Below are 15,399 nucleotides of genomic sequence, written 5' to 3'. Positions count from 1 at the left end.
CACCTCTGAGTTATGTTTCTGGTCTATGCTTTCCAATATCGGGCTAAGGTGGAAGATGCAAGAAAGCATTCAGTGGTACTTAAATTGCTGAGAAACTTTTTTTTATATCTTGGATGATGCTTAAATTTGAAAAGCAAAATCCTTAAGGGTGCCGATCATCAATACCTCACATCGAAGTCTCAGGATTTGGCCCCTTGTAGACAGTGTTCTACATTTTAATCCCCATAACTTCCAGTGTGTCAGAATATTATGTGTGGGGAAGCTGAGGCAGAGACAGTGATTTGCCTAGTGCTTCGGAGGGAATCAATGTAATGAAATTTAGTGGTATATTCATGTTTTATGAAGCTTAATGTACTTTTTTATGATTATCAACATCTGAACACAGAATTCTAAATTAGAATGTACTGTTGCTGTATTGGTACGTCCTTGATAGTCTACCTGTGTAGAACAAACAGGTGATTTCCTATTTTGACGTTAATGCTATTTTCTCCTTTTCCACGTATCCTTTCCCCAGCCCCTTCTCTGTCTTGAGCAGCTCAGCGGGAGGTTTTGGTTCTAAGTACTTGGCAATTCTTTTTCTCAGGCAGGTGTGTCAATTGTAACAATGGGCCTTCAATAGATCTTGCTGCTCTTGGGGCAGGCTGAGCTGTTTCCAGTGACCAGATGTCCAATCTGTTCAGTTCCTAGAATTCTGCAGGAGATGGGACACCATCTGCTACAGAGCAGGAGGACAGGGAACCCTCTCATTTCTCCTTCCAGAGTTCCCTAACTTTGCTGCGGTTTGGACTCAAGGCATTTTTAATCAATTGGCTCCAATTTTTGCTGGATTTTAGTTTTGCTCAGTTTTTCTGAAGTGCTGCTATGACTCTTCCTTGCTGATGGCCTAACCACCATTCAAAAATGACACATCTTCTTGGCCAGAAAGAAAGTCTATCCTGTGCTCTACCAGAGCATATCAAAATAAATGGTTCCTCTTTGGAACTGGGTGAAAGTCTCCAATGTGGTGGACAGGGTTTTCTTTGAAGCTGCTAGATCTCCCTCCTTCCCCCTGCCACACCCTTTCTCTCCCCTCCACCGCAGCAAAGAGATCACCAAAGATCACAGCATTCCTTCTCGGCCATTGTTCAGGAGCAGCACCTTGATACCCAGCAAGCCAAAACTGAGTTTGCAAAAGCTTCCAAAGCCCCTTTCAGACTGACTGCCAGGCCTGCTGTGTCTGCACGTGACTCTAAGAGTATGCTCCCTGCAATCCCTTCCAGATAGCAGAAGGAGCAGAATCCCTCTGAGTCATTAGGGGGATCACGTTCTCCTCTCTGCACAGGCAAGTGGACCCAGAAGCATCAGTTGGTGCCAGAGGCAGCAGCCTGCTCTTGTGTTGGTCACTGGCAGTGCAGGACACCAGTGCCTGTTAGATTTCGGGTGGGATTTACAGTGTAGTGTTTTCCTTAAGTCCTACATATCCTGCGACTTACCCAACTTGAGTGCCTCTGTCTCCATGCCATATTGCTGCAGCTCTCATCGGCATGACTGCTTAAGCCTGGATCGTCCTTGATTTAAAACAGTGATTTTCAACCTTTTGCCATTTGCAGACCCCGAAAAACTTTCGCATGGAGGTTTGCATCCTCCTGAAAATTGTAGAGGGGGGACTGCTAGTTGAAACCACTGATTTAAAAGACAAGGGGAGTTAACAGTAGAGTGTTCTCCAGTGAGGCCCTCTGCTGAGTTTGGGAGTGAAAGATCTGTGAGGGAGAGGAGTGGAGAAGAGGCCAGAGCAAGCAGTAAGCAAGGGGAAAGAGTGAAGGATGAGCTGATGGTGTCCAGGCACTGTGATGGTGTTCTGTGTTAAGGGCAGTCTTTGTGCCCCTAGAAGCTGTCTCTACATTTTTCTACTGCCCGTGCTCAGTATTCAGTTTTCAAATAGTTATATTGGTGTTGCATCAAAAGCAGCAGCATTTAAAATAAAACAAAGGCATTGGGCCTCTGTTCAGACTGTTTATTTCAAGTTTATACTTAGGCTGTTTTTGATGTAGCTTTTTAACAAGTGTCGTTAGATATTTTACAGTATAAATGTGTGTATATTTTCCACTTCTCATAAGAAAATAACTGAAAGAATTTTGCTAATATCTTCCAAAAACATTCTCTGTTGGGCAAAAAACAAGTATGAACGTTGCCACACAAAAAGGTGACTGTTTCATGAAAGTGTATGTGAATACATGGGATGACAATGGAAATCCCTTTACATGTTTAACCACGCCAGCCTGCCCCGTAGTAATTCACTTTCTTTGTCCTAACTGCAGTAATGGTACTAGGTTCTGATGTTCTTGAAATGCTTCAGGGGAATGATTTAGCAACTGTAAGTCCATAAGTAATGCAGAAGAGCATGAAGCTGTCCAAAATGCCGATGAATTCCAAGATTTTTATATAACCTTAAATAATATTTACCAGGAAGTCCTGGCATTAATTTCATCAGCACTATTACTGCTAAATATTAGTTTAAACTAAAAACGATAAATATGTATTTTAAATATCTTCCCCACCTCCTCAAATATACAGTGGTCAATCTTAAAATTTTTGCTTTAGTTAACTATATAACGTTAACTCAATATTCACTCCATTCCATGTTCCATGTATACAAAATACTGAGGTGACCATATTTATTTATCAAAGGCAAAATTGGCTAGATTGACAGGGCAACCACTGTATTCTCATGGAAAGTGGGTTTACCATACTGGAAGTTGTCAGCTCCAGTTTATTCTATAGAGTAGGTACAGCACAGTAGTGGCAGTGCAAGCTTTCCCAGTGTGTGTAACCCTGATCTGGGGTGAGAAGGTAGTTCCATCTCCATGCCTCCTCTGCCCCTAGCGTTTCTACTGAGAGTGCCCAAAAGAGTGAGTGGATACCAGTTCTGATGTATTGTGATGACACTTTTTCACGTGGAACTAGGCTTAAAACTCTGTCATTTCACATAGTTGAGCTATCAGGTTTTAACTCCTTGTAGATTCCAGCAACATGGTCTTAACTCAAACAGCGATCTAGAGATAAAAGGCTTTGGCTTCATATCTCACTGTTAATTCCCAGACCTGGTATAAATTCTCTTGAAGTGCTAAAATATATACATATATCACAGGAGTATTTCAAACATTCTTTTTTCTAATGGTAACTGCTTACTTTCTGTTCTTGTTTACTTTTTAAGGGATGATACTTCAGCTGCAAATGACAAGGTGGTTGGTTTTAACAATATGTATATTATTGTCACCATCGGAGTACTCAATAGCCATTTTCTCCCTTCCTTTCTTCCTTTTTTTCTTCTCTGCTGTTTTTTCCTCCATATTATCTTCAGACTGGTATCTTTCAGGCTTGGGGCCACTGCCCCTCCATGCACAGTCTCTGGTTGGCACAGATCGGGTCTCCCCCTCAATACACAAACTCCGGCAACACCGCCCTTTGGGGCGCACGCAGTCTGCTCCCCTTCCCCAGAATGCCCAGGCCCTGCAGCAGTTAGTGATCCAGCAACAGCATCAACAGTTCCTGGAGAAACACAAACAGCAATTCCAGCAACAGCAACTTCACATTAACAAGGTAGGCACACTGATTGTAAAAGGTTTCTTGCTCATGCAATTTTAATGCAGGCTTTAGCTAACGTTCTTATTTAATGGTTTCTCTCACTGTAATGTGTATGGTCTCTAACAATATAATCAATTGCTCTTCATCGTTAGATCTCTTTTTCACAATTCTGTGAAATGTATTAGGCTACATACAGTGGTTTATTCATATCATCATCTAGGTAAGAAATGATACCTCTGATGCAGATGCCGGGAAAGGAAGTACAATTTAAGCTACTTGTTTTCCAATCATATTTTCAAAACTCTTTATGGTGCCGTTCATCCACATCAGCATCTTATCCAGTTTTAGAGAGAAGATCATAGAATGCTCTCAAGGAATATAGGGGAAAATGGATATATTGTACACACATTTTGCTTGAAGAAGGAGGAGAAAGAGTGTAGTGTAAAGCGGTGTAATAAAATACAAGTAGAGTAAAAGAGTCCATTGACGATAAACTAAAAATTAATTGGGAAAGGGGGGTGTTTCTACTCCAGAGGATCTTCAGATTTATTTAAAGTTTGCTCACCAGGATAATCTTCTCAGAGAGTAAGGGGACAGAGCACTTGAATGGGAGCCAGGAATTCCTGACTTCCATTCCCAGCTCCAATGCCTATGGTGTTGGACACATCGTTTATCTTCTCTGCCTCCATTTCCCCATCTGAAAATGGGGACTTCTAGCCCAAAGAGGTTTTGTGGGTATTCATTAGTTAATAGTTATAAAGTGCTTTGAAGATGGAAAGTGCTATCTGTGTTTAAGTATTATCGCACTTTCCATGAACAGCAGATAAGTATACATGTGTTGCACAAAGCTGTTCCGCAGTACACAAATATTGCATTCACTTTGCAGGTCAAATAGATTATGGTGTACAGATAGATTATCTGTAGCAAAGAAGAGGTTATTTCAACTTGTGCAGGTATGTTTCTTCAAAGACAAAATGGTTCACATAAGTGAGGATAGAATCTGAATTTAAAACTTGTCCTTTAAACACACGGAAGAAGATCTCAGCTGGTGTAACTGGAGCTATGGCGATTTACCCCAGCTGCTAATCTGCCCCACTTCTTGGAAGGTAAAATCAGCTGCTGGTCATTACAATAAAAAGAAATCTGCTCCGAGTGGGGGATAGATCATAAGTAGTTATAATTATTTCAGCTCTTTTCTAACCAGCATACTTGTACTAGTATTAAAAAAAAACTCAAGGCCCCCCAGTTGTGGTTTTTAAAAAATCCCCACACACTGACAGATTCTGAAAGAAAATTCAGACTGCCAGTTTGCTTTTCAAAGTGCTGTGGTTCCATTTCGGGTGGACATTTCTCCCAGTATTTTCACTGTTCCAGTTATATGAGAAAATATAACTACTGGAAGCTGGATTAGCCTGCTTGAGTGGTGGCCCATATAAAATTTTTCCAGTAAAAGAGAGAGTCACAATTTAAAGGAAGAAAACCCCCCAAACACTTTGTTTATAGAATAAAGCTAAGTTGGGCTGATTACACAAGCTACTGACGTCAATCTTGTACTTCTGGATATTTGCCACTACGCCATGCATGTGCCAGCCCTGGACTTCATTCAGTCTAGCATACTGATGTGGTGTGGAGCTGCTGTTGCTATGGAGATTTCCCTTACCTCACTCTAAACATGCTTTGTGTAGTGGAGTTCAAAATCAGGATTGCTGGAAGCGGGCAGTAGGTTCAGTTTCTTTGTTAGTAAGTAAATTGCACTTCAGTGGCTTGTTTGTTTAGTTTTTTAAGACTTCCCTTGCCAACACTGGTAAGTGTCCAAAGACTTCACTGTGACGTACCTACTGAACTCATTGAGGCTTTCATTTAGACCTCCCAGGAGTTTGAAAAGTGTGTGTGATATTGTGCAGACTGATGCCTCTTTCAGTAGCCTGAACTCAGACCTAGTTAAAATTGTGATGTGTCATGTCCATGGAAAAAAGGGGGCGGGGGGAGCTGAACTAGCTGAATGAGGACAATTTCCATTTGTTTTACTTGTTAAAGTAATGAGTTAAAATGCTTAACTTACTGTGTGTGTGGCAGTTTTATCCCATGGGATAATATCCAAATGCGGACATTGAAAAATTATTCTCAGAATGCTCAGATATGTAGCGTAGCAGCATAACTAAAAATCACGTGATGGATTATTGTCTTTTAATCATAGGCAGGGCTCATGGCACTCTATTTTCAGTTGCTTGTGGTTTTGCCAAACTTTTACCATTTGCTTTTAAATTTTCCATGTCAGATGTCTGCCTCGGGCTGAATTTTTTGGAAAATTTCTGCCAAAATAGTTCAGACTTTCCTGAGAACAAGGCTGGGGGAAAAGACGTGTTGCTGATGTTAAAAAATTCTGGCAACATTTTCTTTTAAAATTTCTAGTGTCCCCCCGCCGCCCTTTGGAGCAGGGACTTGAAATTTGAATGCAAGGTGGCTTCTGTGTCACGGATGTGCCTTTTGCCATCCCCATGAAAATCCACCCAAATTTGACCAAGTTCAACTTTCAAAAATTGCAGTTTGCCCAGGCTCAGTGGAGACTTCTTAGAGTTTAGTTGCTCAAATCTCCAAAGATTCCGTCCTCACGGAGTGAGTTCTTATGGCTCCTAGTGATGACTGGCCTATGCAGGTGCCATCCCATCTGAAGACATGCCACCCCTCACAGCTCCTAGCACTGACTGAACATGTGCCATCCCCACAGAGCAGCTGAGCATGCACCATCTCCTCACAGCTCCTACATATGGTGAAGCAATGCTTGTGAATGCTCCATTCTAGGGATACAGGGGCAAAACCATACTCTCCCTGTAATGACTGCTCAGAACCAGGGTGGTGCTGAGCGCTGGAACTAAGCGCAGTGAGCCTGTCTCTGCTGTGATCTCAGTGAACCCCTGGGGTACCCAAGCAGAGAGGAGCAGGAAGCGGTATGACTGAAATGCGGAGGAGACAAATGCTGGGTTGGGGGAAGGGAAAAGATTAGCTTGAGGCAAGAAGTCTGGTGAGACTAGGACTGGAGGGGTATCGGGGAGAAAGTAGACTTGCTGGATAAGGAGTCGGAGATTGATTGGGTGAGAAATCTGGGAACAGCTAGTGAGACACACAAGGGCAGAGGATGGACTAGGAGCCTGTTGGAACAGGAAAACACTGAGCTCGAATGAGGAGCTGTGAGGAGACTGTGACTGGCTAGACAAGGAGACTAGGACTAGAGACCAGTGTGCAGGGGAAAGCAAACATATCTGACAAGGAACTTGTGGTGTAGGGAAGAACTGGGATGTGTTCATCAAAGAGACTAGGACAAGGAGCCAGGGAAGGGGTTGACTGGGATAAGGACCTGGTAGGCTTGGTGCATGGAGCTGGGATGGGATGAGTGGGGGAGACAGTTCAGACAAGAAGCCCGGAGCAAGGATCTAGGACGGGCCAGGTATGGAGACTGGAACTGGGTTGAGAAGCAGAGTGAGAAGTAGAGTGGAAACTTGGTCTGGGTGGGCAAGAAAAGTGGGACTGGGAGAAGCACCCAGGGGTGGGGAAGAGACAGAATTTGAATAAGGACTGGTTGGGAGGGAGATGGGCAGAAGAGTCTGTACCCACTAGAGCTCACTCCCTTCCAGAGTCTAGAATGGAACCCAGGATTCCTCAATTTTATTATTCCTTCACCATCAGCAAATATCTGAAGCCCACTGGCAAACTGCCTGTCTGATTCCCCTGCTAGTCTGATCCACATATTGGATGAGAGCCTATTGCTGCTATCAGTTACCCCATTAGGTCAAGTGGCAGAGGTCTTTGTGGTGGATCTAAAGGTTCCAACCCTGCTGGTGATACCTGAAGGTGTCAATATGATGCCCCATGATGGAATTTGTTTTTTCGGGGGGGGGGGTGTTAAACTTAGGAAATTACACACAAAAACGTACATTAAAAGAACATTAAGGTTGCAAAGTCAAGCATTTAGAAGGAAGGAAATGCCAGAAATAAAGTTCACTGTGGAATTTTATTTCACCCACCTTATGCATATGCTACTCCTGAAAGAGTTCTGTGCCAAAAAATTAAAAATTCTGCGCACAGTATTTAAAAATTCTGCATATTTTATTTGTCAAAATAAGACAGTGTAATCACATCATTTTTAATTATTTGCTGACAAGTATTTTGAAATAAATTACCGAAATAATTGCAAATGATATGATTATATTTTTATGGTGTTAGTGTGCTATTTTGAACAAATAAAATATGCAGCATTTAAATTTTTTTTAATTTTTTGGTGCAGAATTCCCTCGAGTACCAGGGTTCATTGTAGTGCAACCTGGGTGCGGGCAGCTTGGTGGGGAGTCTGGGTATGGGGAGGGGGGAATCTGGATGCACAGGGACTCAGTGGGGGGGTCTGGGTGCAGGGGGAGTGGGACTCTCTAGGGGAGTTCAGGTGAAGGTGATTAGGGCTCAGTGGGGGGTATGGGAGTTGGGGGAGTGGAGCTTGGTGGGTCAGGGTGCAGCTGGTTGGGGCTCAGTGGGGGTCTGGGTGTACGGGGCTCCCAATGCAGGGAGTGAGGCTTGGTGGGGTGGAGGGGTTCTGGGTGCAGGGGGTTCCTGAGGCGGGGTGTTTGGTTGGGGGATTTCAGGTATGGGGAGGGGTCACTGTACGGGGAGCTGCTCCCCCTGTTTATCCAATCCCCGTGCATCTGGGCCTCCCCCGCTGAGCCTACCCCCCCCCCCACTCGGAACCCCCATCCCACTGAGCATCACCTCCTGCACCCAGGACCCCCCGCAGTTCCCATCTGCATAATAGGGATAATACTTCACCCCCCATCACCTCAAAGAGAGGAGCTCTCCTGCTGACATAGCTCTGGCCACATGAACGCTTATGACAGCGTAACTCATGTTGCTCAGGGGCGTGGAATATTCACACCACTGGGTGACGTATGTTTTGCCAACATAGGCTGTAGTGTAGACATAGCCTTAGGTTGGCTTAACTATACTTCTAGAGGTGTGGATTTTTTACATTCCTGAGAGAAGTAGCTCTGTCACTGTAAGTTTCCGGTGTAGACCAGCACTAAGACTTGACTTAATAGGCTACAACCGTTGTCTAAAGCAGTTTCTCACCCTTGAAGTCTTTCTACAGAGCTTGTTGGTTTTCAGTCAATCCAGGATCCGTGCCTTCATGAATCACCGCTCTCAGCCAATAGCATCCTCAGTGAAATGGTTTTCTCCTTGCACCCCTTGTTATAGTCCAGTAGACCTTTGAAATGCATTCCTGTTGCTTTTCCCCTGGTGTACTGCCGAGGCATTTCAGAGGTCTACTGGACTGTAACAAGGGGTGCAAGGAGAAAACCATTTCACTGAGGATGCTATTGGCAGAGAGCGGTGATTCATGAAGGCACGGATCCTGGATTGACTGAAAACCAACAAGCTCTGGAGAAAGACTTCAGGGGATGAAAAACTGCTCACATTTCTCCCCCACCCCCATCAACTTGTTTTCCCTGTTGACTTTGCATGCCAGTATAGCTCCCATTGTTTTTGGCTCACAACGCTTAATCTGCCTACCAGAGAGAGATCACTACTTTACCTCTGTTTCTCCCTTTGTTTGGCTACAGACTTTAAAGCCTAATATTAATATGTATATATAATTTCTCATGGTACATAAACATCACAGTGATATTAGTGACCCGTGTGTCACCAGCTTCCATTTGATTCCTCAGATGATATACTTCATAGATAGATTCTGTGACAGCAATGTGTTGGGTGTAGTGAGTTTGTCAGGAGTGGTAGGAGTTGCTGACAGAACAGGAAACCCTTTGCCAGTTGGTACGGAGGGGCTCTTAGGGTCACAGTCACATGGACTCCCAAACACTTGGGATCTGAGGTTGCAAAGTGAGTGTGACCGCTGGAGGAAACTAGCTTACTAGCAGCACTTGACTAAGTGCAGGGCAGCATGAATCTTGGTGTTTATTTTTGTAGTTGTGGAACAAATCACCAAGCGCAACTTTTCTCTCCCATAGCAACTAAAATACTTGACTTCAGCTTCACTGGGAACCAGGAGGAAGGCATCTGATATTATAAGATGCAATTTATGGGTATGTCAGAAAGATGCTTGGCAAACAGGAAACCCAGACAAGAACAAATCTGTCACTCGTTTCCTTCTGGGTTTTTACTGCCAAATGGTTGTTTCCTTGCGGACGCTGAATGAAGTAGAGCAGCCCTGCAAAGCATACAGGCTTTAGGGGATTCCAGTTTCATGAGAGAAAAATCAGACAGAAAAATAAGAGGATCATTGTTACTTAGGACATGTTTCCCTGATAAGACATTAATAGGCTAACCCAATCTCTTTCTCTTTACTATAATTATCCTTTTGTTTTGGAGCTAGTTTTAAGAAATACAAAGTCACTTTTTATTTTGCTTTCATTAAGTTGATTCTTTAGTTGAGAGCACAGTCAGCTTTAACTCTGATGTGTTACACTTTATTTATCAGTTAACCTCTGGGATGTTTTCAGATGATACCAAAACCGAATGAGCCAGCCCGCCAGCATGAAAGCCACCCTGAGGAGACAGAAGAGGAGTTACGAGAACACCAAGCACTTCTGGAGGAGCCATACAGTGACCGAGTCTCAAGCCAAAAGGAGGTGCAAGGGTTGGCCAATATGGTGCAGGTGAAACAAGAGCCCATTGAGAGTGATGAAGAGGAAACAGAGCCACCGCTGGAACTAGAGCCAGGGCAGCGGCAAGCCGAACAGGAGCTGCTGTTCCGTCAGGTGAGTGATATACAAAGTGGTCTCTTGAAGTATGATGGAAGCAGACTGGCACTGAACTGTTGGTAAGCTTCTGCTGTCACCGTCTGCTCTGTACTGATTTTGAGGTATTTGAGATAAGTTTGCAGAGATAGTAATATGGATTAATATCAGTAATAATGAAATAGCTAGAAGGGCAGCATATGCTAGCATAGCCTCGCAGGGCGTTTCTATGAGAGACACATAGACTAGCTTCTTTTTGGTGAAGGCAGAAGTAGTGCTGAGCTGCTGCTCTTTCAAGTATTTGCCAGCATACCAAAACATCCCCAGCAGTGTGAAGGGCACAACTGCCTGGGAAAACCCCACAGCACAGAGAGCTGCATGCTGGATGCAGCAGAGAGGCTGCCAGATCTGCTAGGTCCCCTTCGAAGTGAGACAGAGCAGCAGTGGGCAGAGGACTGAAGCCGTGGCGGTACCATATGATGGTCTGATACACTTTGAGGACTGAGCCAACTGCTTGCTGGGAGTAGTGTTACCATCATTTTGCTGTACACACCGTATCTTGGTACTGTATTCAGTGATATGCTTCAAATTATACAGTAAAAGCTGTGTTATCTGGCACTTTATCAACCAGAAAGCTCTATTAACCAGCATTTCTGATATCTCCCAATACAAATCTTCAGTCTAGTAACCAGGACTAGTATATTGCCCAGCATATTATGCAGTTGCACATTCTCCACTCTACTTTTATGCAAAAGGAGTAGAAGACAAGTAAGCAAGCTGGTATCAGGGATTTATTCAGAAAAGCAGCTTCCAGGCTGTGTCATAGTGTCATTAGAGACAGATTCAGCCCAATCTCCTACATAGTCTACATCTACAGTGATAACTGATGTTGATAATGACTACCCTGAGCACTGCAAGATCCTGAAGTGCCTTCTGAATCATCAAAAAAAAATTAAATTATGTTCAGTATAGTTCTAGTGTTAAGTTTATTTTTAGTGATTTGGGTGTCTGACGTGCGCCACCCATAGTGATATGTAGTGTCATAAGATAACCTACTGTATAGAATACTTTACCTGTATACACCTAACTGCTTCAAGAAACCAACCACTCTGCAATGCAGTACTGCTACTGGATTGGTGAGTACCTGTATGCTATTTATTCATTTTATTGAATTTTAACTCTTTGAAAATTAGTATTCCATTGGTAAGCATAACGCTTAGTTACCTGGAATTTTTCACTGACTGGCACCCCCATTCTCCCAACATGCCAGATAACAAAGCTTTTACTGTACAATTATTATTGATTTTAAAGGGGCAAATGTGTGAAGCATAGAATATCTATAATCAGTATACATTTGAAGTCCAAGTCAATTAACTACATGAAAACACTTCTAAAATTAACCCAACTTCTAATAAGTTTAATAAGCAAAGAATAATGAAATACTTATCCTTAGAATTATAGAAATTAAATAATATATCAATGTGTCATCATATTGCCATCTCTAAATACGGTTAGAAGATAGAAGGGCTAGGGTATCATTACACAGCTGTATATTGAACCCCGTTAGAAAAGGAATAAGGACAGCAGTGCACCAATGTATGGACACAGAGATGGTCCACAGCACCTGAATTTTATGACTATAGTATTACGTGTTTGGCACAAGCAGGGAGTGAGAGGAGACACTACTGCAAGACAGTGCAATTAGAATCTGATCCAAAGACCATTTAAGTCAATAAGAGTTTTTTCATTGACTTTCATGGGCTTTACCTAAAGCCACTGAGAGGTATGTTACAAATTGGTGAATCCCCGTTGCCTGTGGAATATAACGTTAGCTGTAATTACAGCATGATGCAACCTTTGGAAACATTTCCATGTCCTTTGGGATTCAGCTGGAACACGGCACTTTTCACCAAGAGACGTTTGCTGGCCAGCATACCAAGTCATCCGCAGACGGTGCATACAGGAAGTGTGACTGGATTGTCAGGGGGAAACGAAGCATCAGGGCAAAATTGTTTATTTCTTGTAATGACTTATACACAGGAACACAGTACACATGGTTCCAGGTGTATTAGCTTGGTTGAAAGTAAGCAAATTGGACCTGCATTTAGGCAGAAAGAAAGTGATTATTTCTAATGTCCATGCCCCTGCTTTTGCCAGTTTCAGACACTATAGGGCAGCCTTTTCCACTCCCGCCATGCTATCAACACATGACTTGTTCACTAAAGGACAGTGTGCCAACCTAGGAAACAAATGTCATTTCTTTAGAAAATAAAGTGAAATTCCTGCCTTATCACAGTGGATACTGGCTTCTTGAGTCGCCAGTGTACTGTGACTGGCTTGCATCACTCTGACAGCACAAAACAATCTTAAAGCTAGAGCATCTGGCTGCTGGAGGATTCCTTCTAATTGAAGGACTCTTCAGGTCATATTTGTGCTAAAACTGCTCCTATGCTACCTCCCCTCCGTACAGACGGCATCACAGACGTATTCCTTTGGTTCCTGATCCCCAGCTAGAGGAGCAGCCCTGAGTGTTAAGGAGAGCAGGATACTCATTGCATGCAATACAATTAGGATAAATAAATTAATATAGAGTCTTTTGCACTGGGATCTGTATACCCTTGGTAGGCCAGGTCTGTGGATTAAAGATGAAGGAAACAAGTGCCTGACTGTATCTAATCTGTACCTAGAAAGTCAAGAAAACAGAAAAATACGTAATACTGTTAGGCAAAAACCCCGAGATGCCTTCATTAAATAGATCAGCCTTGTAAACAGTGAATAATACAGGCAAATAAACTGTGGCTTCTGCACAGGAATATCTAGAATTCCAAACATGACTGTTAAACAGCGTTCGTTTACTTGTTTGGTATCATGTTAGGCCTTGAACATATACAGAGTAGGTGTTTCATAAGCCCATGCTCGAGACCTTGGACATCTCTGCCAGTGGTCACTTGTCATAATTCTGCTTCTCTGTGTCCTTTGCTAATATAACTGGTCAGATTGTCAGTTGCTGAGAATTGGTGTAGCTCCATTGCAGTCAGTGATTTTATGCTGCTTTACACCGGTTGAGGCTCTGGTCCTGTCTTTTCTGCTGCAATATGGTAACATTTGTTGTAAATCACTGATTTTTATCAGGAGGCTGTGTTTGTTTCTGGCATTGTATGATTCTAGTTTGGTTTTTAGAGATAGAATGTATGCTCTTGCCTCCTAACTCTAGAGATGTGTGTCTTATGGTCCAGCCCACAGAAGAAGCAATGATCTGTGAAAATAGCAGTAACTTCTCAGTGTGTCACCATACTTGGGCAGAAAAAACCCCATATTCATATATAAACATTGCATAAAGTGGATAGGAGTAGAAAACTTGTGCAAGGTGCATGCAGGATGGTCCTCCTGGCCTACATTGCTGTTGAAGTGTGTTTGGGTATGTAGATAGATGGCCACGCTCCAGGTTTTAAGGTTCTAAAAGCATCCAGTAATAGAATTCCCACCAACAGTAGGTGTGGGAAAGCAGTCACTTAGTGCTCTCTAAAATGGAGCTAAATGCTGTGAAAGCTTAGTTGAAAGTGTTGTGAAAGTTCACCTCACCTTGGTTTTGAATCTGTATTAGCTATTCAAAATATAGTGCACATGATTGTAGTTGTGGGCCTCTTTTATTCCTCCTATATAAGAGAAAAAGTGAGACTCTTAAAATAAACGAATACATCTTTGATTAGTAGATATTAGCAGGCTGAGGATTTTGTTTAAGTTGAACTGTCAGCCCCAGATTGAAGGGAGAAGGGGCAGGGTATTTTTGGCACAGAGCCCTCGACCCTGGAACCAGCCTCCTCTGTAGGACTAGCACAGCCGAAGTTTGTTGACCTTGAGGAAATGCTGCGAGACCTGTGCATTATGAATAGCAGGGAGCCAAATGAGGATCGAGTGGCTGCAACATCATTACCTTCAAATATCTCCCAAAGGCATCATGTCCTTACAGCAGTAAAAAGGGGGAAGGTGTCAGCTGACCCCAGTCGTCACTGGCCCCACTCCCTTTTCAGTACTTAATCCCAAGCAACCTAATGTTTCCAGAGCCTACCTAGCCCATGTTCATCTATGTCCTGCAGACCGGGACAGGGCTTGAGGGCAAGTGGCTGGGCCTCTTTGCCCTTTGTGAGTCAAATGCAAATCAGTTGCCCCATGCAACTGCTGGAGTCCAGCTGCCCCCTGACTTCTCCGCAGTGTGCTGGGCTTGATTCAAACACTTCAGCCTAAAAATCAGGGAGCATATTTTCAATTCATCATCCCATACATGCTACCTTCTCAATACCCTTGCCAGGTCACAGTCTAGAGCCTTGAAGGCCACAGATTCAACATTCCTGGCCCAGAGGTACGGTGTGTGTCTGCCCCTCGAAGTATGAGGGCCACATTGAGTGCATAGCACTTGTGCTCAAATCTCTGCACTGGTTTCCTTTTAATTTGCAAGTGTGAGATGTTTGAGTGTCTTTAGTGTGCTGGTACCTGGATACTTGTAAGATTCCCTTTCAGCTTACCCCATCACGGGAGTTCATACTGATGGGGATGTTCTTGCTTTTTGCCCTCCAAATGAGGGTTCTGTGCTTTTGAACTTCTTCCCCTTGGTTATCTGCCTGTACCTAGGTTTGGTGAGCTGCAGAGACCAGTGTAAGATCTGTTTTTCCTAGCATTTGCATTCTTTAGTTATCTTCTAGATTTCAGTTTGCAGCCATGCTTCTGTTGCCCATTATTTATCTGATTTACACAAACGTGAGCCTATTGCCTGAAAATTTGGGCATATTTGCATTAATAAAACTTAAGCAGCATTTAACATCATGCTGCTAACAACTGGTTGCAGCAAGAATCCTTCCCAAATTTACAGCTTCCCTCTGCCATAATAAAAATATAGACATAAGGTATTAATCTCAGACAATTACCTGAGCAACTGTCATAAATAGATAGGTAAGGTAAGGGTTAAGTTTCTTTTACCTGGAAAGGGTAACCAAACACCTGACCAGAGGACCAATCGGAGAACTGGATTGTTTAAAGTCAGGGGCGGGAATTTGTATACTCGGGGTCTTTTTTGTTTTCTCGGCTGTGAGTAAACAAGGTT

The 15,399-nt window shown here is 43.2% G+C and overlaps 1 protein-coding gene across 10 annotated transcripts in view; it reads left to right on the top strand.

The window, feature by feature from the left end:
• The window catches only part of HDAC4 (histone deacetylase 4), a 494,934-nt gene that overhangs the window by 360,843 nt on the left and 118,692 nt on the right, over positions 1-15,399 (top strand). For 7 of the 10 annotated variants that reach the window (XM_075069860.1, XM_032771210.2, XM_075069865.1 and 4 more), the window contains 2 exons: positions 3,341-3,579; positions 10,065-10,322. In XM_075069860.1, the coding sequence (XP_074925961.1) occupies positions 3,341-3,579; positions 10,065-10,322 (497 nt within the window). The remainder of the gene's footprint in view (positions 1-3,340; positions 3,580-10,064; positions 10,323-15,399) is intronic. The other 3 variants (XM_075069863.1, XM_075069862.1, XM_075069864.1) reach the window with 1 other exon arrangement.

This window comes from Chelonoidis abingdonii, chromosome 10 (genome assembly GCF_003597395.2).
Source record: "Chelonoidis abingdonii isolate Lonesome George chromosome 10, CheloAbing_2.0, whole genome shotgun sequence".
In the NCBI taxonomy this organism is placed as follows: domain Eukaryota; kingdom Metazoa; phylum Chordata; order Testudines; family Testudinidae; genus Chelonoidis; species Chelonoidis abingdonii.
Note: the sequence above shows the minus strand (reverse complement) of the source record. Positions and strands in the feature narration are given on the sequence as shown.